The 8,139-nt window shown below is 43.0% G+C and overlaps 1 protein-coding gene across 2 annotated transcripts in view; it reads left to right on the top strand.

Moving 5' to 3' along the window:
- Window positions 1-8,139, top strand: part of SSH2 (slingshot protein phosphatase 2) — a 332,338-nt gene that overhangs the window by 284,010 nt on the left and 40,189 nt on the right. For both annotated transcript variants that reach the window (XM_011990373.1, XM_011990372.1), the window contains 2 exons: window positions 4,772-4,865; window positions 5,000-5,128. In XM_011990373.1, the coding sequence (XP_011845763.1) occupies window positions 4,772-4,865; window positions 5,000-5,128 (223 nt within the window). The remainder of the gene's footprint in view (window positions 1-4,771; window positions 4,866-4,999; window positions 5,129-8,139) is intronic.

Raw genomic sequence — 8,139 nt, 5'->3', positions numbered from 1 at the left:
GCCCGGCCAATTTTTGTATTTTTAGTAGAGACAGGGTTTCCCCGTGCTGGCTAGGCTGGTCTCGAACTCCTGACCTCAGGTGATCCACCTGCCTCGGCCTCCCAAAGTGGTGGGATTACAGGCTGAGCCACCGTGCGCCCGGCCGAGTTTTTTTTTTTTTTTTTTAACAGAATAGTTTATTTTATTCTATTTTTTGAGACGAAGTCTCACTCTGTCGCCCAGGCTGGAATGCAGTGGCATGATCTTGGCTTACTACAATCTCTGCCTCCCGGGTTCAAGCAATTCTCCTGCCTCAGCCTACCGAGTAGCTGGGATTACAGGCGTGTGCCACTACGGTCAGCTAATTTATGTATTTTTAGTAGTGACGGGGTTTCTCCATGTTGGCTAGGCTGGTCTCCACCTGCCTCAGCCTCCCAAAGTGCTGGGATTACAGGCGTGGCCACTACACCTGGCCTAAAAAATGCTCTTTACTAGAAAAGGTGAACTTTCCAAAAATTGTATGAAAGGAACAGTCAAAAAAGCAGTGGAATCTTTTTTTGCACAGGGTGTTATTGCTACTAGGACCTTCTTTTCAGTAGCTTTGGTCTTTTCAGAATCTCACAGTAATTGAAAAGATAAAGATTCATGGGAAATGTTACTGGTGATTTCATGCTTTACAGCTAGGTGATGAGTTTCAGAGAAATTGATGTCTCATCTAGCTCAAAAAAGCACATTCTAAACCAGACTTACATGAGAGAGAGATAACTTTTCTTCCCATTTTTTCCAGATTTTATTAGAGACAAGTTGGGCACAGTGGCTCACACCTGTAATCTCAGCACTTTAGGAGGCCAACGCAGGTGGATCACCTGAGGTCAGGAGTTCGAGACCATCCTGGCCAGCATGATGAAACCCCCGTCTCTACTGAAAATACAAAAATTAGCCAGGCATGGTGGCAGGCGCCTATAATCCCAGCTACTCAGGAGGCTGAGGCAGGAGAATCATTTGAATCTGAGAGGCGGAGGTTGCACTGACCCGAGAAAATCGCACAGATCGTGCCACTGCACTCCAGCCTGGGCGACAGAGCGAGACTCTGTCTCAAAAAAAAAAAAAAAAAAGATTTTATTAGAGAAGATTTTGACACTACACAAAAAACAAGAAGAAGAAGGAAATTACTCTTACTCTCTTTACATCCCTAAGCAAAAAACATAAAGGCAGTCCCTGGCAAATGATAAAGGCTTATTAACTGTTATTTCTTAGTATGAACAATAATAACCCTAATTTTAAGATATATTTTAAGAATTTCTGTCTGTTTACAGAAAAAGAATACACGAAAGCTGTAGGCCAGAGTGTTGTTAATAATTATCTCTAGGTAGAGGGATTTTCAGTGGTTTTTATTTACTTTATATTTTTACATATTTTCCAAATTTTTCTCCAATGAAATTGAGGAGGAAAAAGCAGATTTGTGTGTTATAATGCTTTTTCCATTCCTCCTCCTCCCTAAGTTGACTAGAAAAGCCTATAAAACGATGCTGAGAATACAGGGAGAATGTGTGCCAAAATGGACTTAAATACTCTACTGTGAATAATTTATATTTTGAAATCCAGGGAAAGGAGGAAGAAGGGAATATACATATATGGGATATACATCTGGTGTTATGCCAGCACTTCATACATGTTCTCATAAGACTATCATGAGACAGGTATTATTGCTCTACTCTTTTTTTTTTTTTTTTTTTAAGACGGAGTCTCACTGTTTTCGGCCTGGGCTGGAGTGCAATGGCACTATCTCAGCTCACTGCAACCTCCGCCTCCAGGGTTCCAGCAATTCTCCTGCCTCAGCCTCCCAAGTAGCTAAGATTACAGGTGCCCGCCACCATGCCCGGCCAATTTTTGTATTTTTAGTAGAGACAGGGTTTCCCTGTGCTGGCTAGGCTGGTCTCGAACTCCTGACCTCAGGTGATCCACCTGCCTCAGCCTCCCAAAGTGCTGGGATTACAGGTGTGAGCCACCACACCCAGCCTGCTCTACTCATTTTATAGAAAAGGAAACAGAGGTGCAGGGAAGAGAAGGAACTTGTTAGAAGTCACACCACCAATAGCAGGGCTGGGATTAAAACCTAGGTCTTTCTACTCCCCAACCACTCTGCCTCAAACACCTGTGAAGGATTAAAGGAAAAATTGCTTAGGAACTAGGGAATCTGACCCATGAACACAGGTACTAAAATTTGCTTTTACCTTTCTGTTTTTCCTCAAGACAGAGTCTTGCTCTGTTACCTAGGCTGGAGTGCAGTGGTGCAATCAGAGCTCACTGCAGCCTCCACCTCTGGGGCTCAAGCAGTCCTCCCACCTCAGCCTCCCAAGTAGCTGTGGAACTACAGCTGTGTGTCACTATGCCTGGCTAATTTTTTATTTTTATTTTTTGTAGATATGGGGTTTCGCCAATTGCCTGGGCTAGTCTCGAACTCTTAAGCTCAAGCAATTCACCCACCTCGGCCTCCCAAAGTGCTGGGATTACATGCATTAACCACTGCACCTGGCCCAATATTTATTTTTAATGGAAGACTGAAATTATACATTTATGTTCTACCATTAGCTATGTCTAGGATAAATAAAGCATGGATAAGAATTTTAATCCTAGTTAAGACAGGAATACCTTGGCTGATTGAAGAGAAACACCTCAGGTATTAGCTGTATTCTGTAGGGTTCGTGAGAAATTAAGAGCACAAGTGGTGGGAAGCCCCAAGGTTGTGGAGTTAGAGCATCCATCTCTGGAGATTACCAAAGCTATTTTTGCAACCAGCGATAAGGCTGTAGGCAGCAAGGGCAGGCAGGATGCCTGAAGGCTTAGTCCATTTTCCTCTCCAAATAAGGAGGTGCAGAGCCAGATACCTTTCTTGAGTAGGTGGTGGGAGTTGGGGAGGAGATGAAACAAAGTACTCCCTGTCAACCTCATTCAAATTCTGCATAATCTGAAATAATGCTTTAGAGGAGAAGTATCTAGTTACATTGAACCACTACTTTTCTAATAATTGGAGAGGCAGCTAGCTACCTAGTTTGATTTCATATTAAAGTTCTAAGGGTGATTTTATTTTTAAGAGAGTCAGAAGACTAAAGGAAATGACAATCCTTCAGGTAGAGCATTAGGCTAGGCTGAGTGTTCTAATTGTCCTGCGCCAGCGTGGTTATCAGCATGTCATTTAACTTTTCAGTTGTTTGTTTCCTCTACCTGTAAAACAAGGATAACTGTTTCACAGAGATATTGTGAGAACTGTCATTAAAAGGAAAGCATTCTGGATGGAAGGGCTCTTAAGTCAGCAGTCCCCAGCCTTTTTGGCACCAGGGACCGGTTTCCTACAGACAGGGAGCAGTGGAGCAGGGATGGTTTCATGATGAAACTGTTTCACCTCAGATCATTAGGCATTAGTTAGCTTCTCATAAGGAGCATGCAACCTTGATCCCTCACATGTGCAGTTCACAATAGGGTTTGCGCTCCTATGAGAATCTAATGCCGCTGATCTGACAGGAGGTGGAGTTCAGGCAGTAATGCTTGCCCGCCGCTCACCTCCTGCTCTGCTGCCCGCTTCTAACAGGCCACTGACCAGTACCCATTGGGTACCCCTGCTCTAAGTAGTTGATCTCTACAGCCGATTTTGGGAGAGGATTTGCCTTATTGAAGAAGGCAGGATATTTTTTTTTTTTTTTTTTTTTTTTTTTTTTTTTTTGAGACGGAGTCTCGCTCTGTCGCCCAGGCTGGGGTGCAGTGGCCGGATCTCAGCTTACTGCAAGCTCCGCCTCCCGGGTTTACGCCATTCTCCTGCCTCAGCCTCCCAAGTAGCTGGGACTACAGGCACCTGCCACCTCACCCGGCTAGTTTTTTGTATTTTTTAGTAGAGATGGGGTTTCACTGTGTTAGCCAGGATGGTCTCGATCTCCTGACCTCGTGATCCGCCTGCCTCGGCCTCCCAAAGTGCTGGGATTACAGGCTTGAGCCACCACGCCCAGCCTGATCATTCTTCTTTCTTTCCCATTTTCTAGAACCACAACATTGACTTATCAGCATAAGGTGGCATTTTAAACCACAGGAGACTTAGTTCCATGGTAGGTCATAGTACTGGTCTACTGAGCTGGGTATTCTAGCTCAGTAAGTAATACCCAGAATACAGAAACAAGTATGGGTGTCGTCCTCCATTAAAGTATTACAGTCTACCAGGCACGGTGGTTCACGCCTGTAATCCCAGCACTTTGGGAGGCCAAGACGGGCAGATCACGAGGTCAGGAGATCGAGACCATCCTGGCTAACACGGTGAAACCCCGTCTCTACTAAAAATACAAAAAATTAGCCGGGCATGGTGGCAGGTGCCTGTAGTCAAGCAACTCAGGAAGCTGAGGCAGAATGGCATGAACCCAGGAAGCGGAGCTTGCAGTGAACCAAGATTGCGCCACTGCACTCCAGCCTGGGCAACAGAGCGAGACTCCATCTCAAAAAAATATATATATTACAATCAGTACACCCAAATTATCTTTGCTCCCTCATGATCTAAATACATGAATGTATTTAAGGGCTTTAGACACATATAACCTCTTCAAAGTAATAATTTCTAACATGTTTAAATTCTGTACATTCTGGAAATTAATAAGCTTTTTAAAATATGATTTTATTTTGCCATGCTTCCACAATGTGAATTTGAGGGTAACAAAGGCAAGGTTTGCTAAATTGGAACCTAATCAAATGGTACATTCATTAACTTAGTCAAATTCCTGCTTAAGAATAATCGTTATTTCTCTCTTTTCAGACCTACTGAACGTGAACGAACAGAAAGGCTAATTAAAACCAAATTAAGGGAGATCATGATGCAGAAGGATTTGGAGAATATTACATCCAAAGAGGTAAGAGACCTTGAGTCCTTGTTTGTTCCAAGGCTAGCAGTGGTATAACAGTAGGTGTGGGGCTGGAAATAGTGCATGGTTGAAAGTATAGAGGGACTTTAAGAGATGGGTACAATGTGTCATCTTTGTTTCAGATAAGAACAGAGTTGGAAATGCAAATGGTGTGCAACTTGCGGGAATTCAAGGAATTTATAGACAACGAAATGATAGTGATCCTTGGTCAAATGGATAGCCCTACACAAATATTTGAGCATGTGTTCTTGGTAAGTTTTAAGGCCACTTTAAGTGGTGTACTAAAGCTAACCCATATGGACTCATGGGCGGGGGTAATTGTTAAATTTTATTATACATCAATAAAATGTAACTTACATTAAAGACAAAAGTGATAAGTACTCAAACCTCATCACTTCCTAATTATTTTATTACTTTTTTGTGTGCGTGCGTGTGTGTGACTGAGTCTCGCTCTGTTGCCCAGGCTGGAGTGCGGTGGCACGATCTCGTCTCACTGCAACCTCTGCCTCCCGGGTTCAAGCAATTCTCCTGCCTTAGCCTCCCGAATAGCTGGGACTACAGGTGCATACCACCACACCCAGCTAATTTTTGTATTTTTAGTAGAGACGGTGTTTTGCCATCTTGGCCACATTGGTCTTGAACTCCTGACCTCAGGTGATCTGCCCATCTTGGCCTCCCAAAGTGCTGGGATTACAGACATGAGCCACTGTGCCTGGCCCTCATTTTTAATTTTGTTTTTATTTTTGAAACAGGGTCTCGCTCTATTGCCCAGGCTGGAGTGTAGTGGCACAATCTCAGCTCAGTGCAGCCTAAACCTCACAGGCTCAAGTGATTCTCGCTTCTCAGCCTCTTGAGTAGTTGGGACCACAAGCATGTGCCACCACCCCCCTCTAATTTTTGTATTTTCTGTGGGGATGGGGTTTTACCATGTTTCCCAGGCTGGTCTCGAACTCCTGAGCTCAAGTGATCCGCCTACCTCATCCTTCCCAAAGTGCTGGGGTTACAGGCATGAGGCATCGCACCTGACCCCAAATAGGATGATCCTTTAAGGTCACTCTCAAATCTGCCAAATGTGTGTAAGGTCTAATATATCTGAGCAGAGCTGGTGGGAGCTACTATATAACTGAGAGATGAGACTACTGGACTTTCAAACATATGAAACCTTGTAGCTACACTTTGAGTCCCTACTTTTACGATTACCAAAAAATTGGTGACTAAAAATTGTTCTTCATGGTTCCTGAACATTTAGTGACCTTGTAACTAGCCCAAGAAGACCTCTCTGACAGGTAGATTATGAAAGCTTCTAAAATCCTAAAACCTATTTCTCTCTCAAATGTTAGAGTTTTAGTTCTTATCTGTTACATGTAGTGGGAACAAAGTTAACAAGAATAATTAAAATCAATGGAGAATGCCAAAACCTCATTTTGTGTCCACTTCCCACACTTTCACCAAAAATGCTTACAAGGAAGTCAATCAGTTGGTTTGAATTTCACTTCCTTTCTCTTCTTGAGGACGTTTGTAAACTGTGAAATGATGAGAAGCTGGGAAACACAAGAGAAGGGGAATAAATGCTCAGGAACTGACTAAACTGGATCCACCTCACTCAGAATATTCAAGTGTTTATTTCATGAGACACTCAGACTATGCCTTTGAAGACTTGTGCCCTGAAATAACTTGTTGACACTCTAGGATATATGTGTCTAGAGTGATTCATAGTGGTGTATTAGCTATGAAATTACTCATGAAAAGCTGTGAGCTGGGAGGGGGACTTACTTTCCATTACTTTAACTGACCAATATGTGTTGGCATTTCTGGTTGTAGATCATACTGCAAAACTGGCATTGGCTTTTCCATTTGCAAGGCACCTGGCTTTGTTGTCTCTTATGTATACTTCCACAAGGATTCAGATACATCCTGCTCTTGTATTGTTGGAAAGAAACTTTGTGTTATCTATAGAAAACTTGTGAGTCACTCATTCTATGGGGCCCTCCCAACTGTTTTTGTTTTTTTTTGTTTTTTGTTTTTTTGTTTTTTTGAAGACTAATTTTTATGAAGGGCAAATACCTGTAGTCAAAAGGAGCTCATGTGACTGAAGCTGCAAACTTGGGAGTCAAGTTTCCCATTGAGCTTGGCTTTTAACACTTAAAAGAATATAGACATGATGAAGATCAAATACAGTCAGTTTCTGACTGATCAACCTGTTTTATTTCATGCGTGCTTCCCTGTGTTCTTGACCCACTCAAGAACTACTCCTCAAATGGTATATTTTAGGCCATGCAAGCAAATTTTAATAGTATTGTAAGCAGAAAAAACAATCCAATTTCCCCAAAATTACATTTCCCTAATCAACTACAAATGCATTTGAGCATTTGTGCCAGTAGATTAATACCATGATTTCATTATTGTCAGGTGTAATCTTCTGTCTTGAGTTTTTTTCTTATTAAAAAAAATAATTCTGGGCCAGGCGCGGTGGCTCACACCTGTAATCCCAGCACTTTGGGAGGCCAGGGCAGGTGGATCACGAGGTCAGGAGATCGAGACCATCCTGGCTAACATGGTGAAACCTTGTCTCTACTAAAAATACAAAAAAATTAGCTGAGCATGGTGGCAGGCGCCTGTAGTCCCGGCTACTTGGGAGGCTGAGGCAGGAGAATGGCATGAACCCAGGAGGCGGAGCTTGCAGTGAGCCAAGATCGCGCCACTGCACTCCAAACTGGGCGACAGAGCGAGACTCCGTCTCAAAAAAATAAATAAATAAAATAATTCTGGCCAGATGTGGTGGCTCACACCTGTAATCCCAGCACTTGAGGTGGCCAAAGCAGGAGAATCCCCTGAGCCTGGGAGTTGGAGGCTACAGTGAGCCATGATCATGCCGCTGCACTCCACCCTGAGCAACAAAGTGAGACCCTGTCTAAAAATAATGATAATCCATGTTCATTTTTAAAACTTTTAGAAGACAATAGATTATTATATTTATTTAATCATCAAGACTGATAATCACCATCATCTTTTGTTATATAATATTGCCTTCCAATCTTTTTTTTTTTTTTGAGACAGAGTCTCGCTCTGTCACCCATGCTGGAATGCAGTGGCATGATCTCAGCTCACTGCAACCTCCACCTCCCAGGTTCACATGATTCTCCTGCCTCAGCCTCTCGAGTAGCTGGGATTACAGGCACACACTACCACACCCGGCTAATTTTTTGTATTTTTAGTAGAGATGGGATTTCACTATGTTAACCAGACTGGCCTCAAACTCCTG

This window comes from Mandrillus leucophaeus, unplaced genomic scaffold (assembly GCF_000951045.1).
Source record: "Mandrillus leucophaeus isolate KB7577 unplaced genomic scaffold, Mleu.le_1.0 Scaffold379, whole genome shotgun sequence".
Lineage (NCBI taxonomy): Eukaryota > Metazoa > Chordata > Mammalia > Primates > Cercopithecidae > Mandrillus > Mandrillus leucophaeus.
Note: the sequence above shows the minus strand (reverse complement) of the source record. Positions and strands in the feature narration are given on the sequence as shown.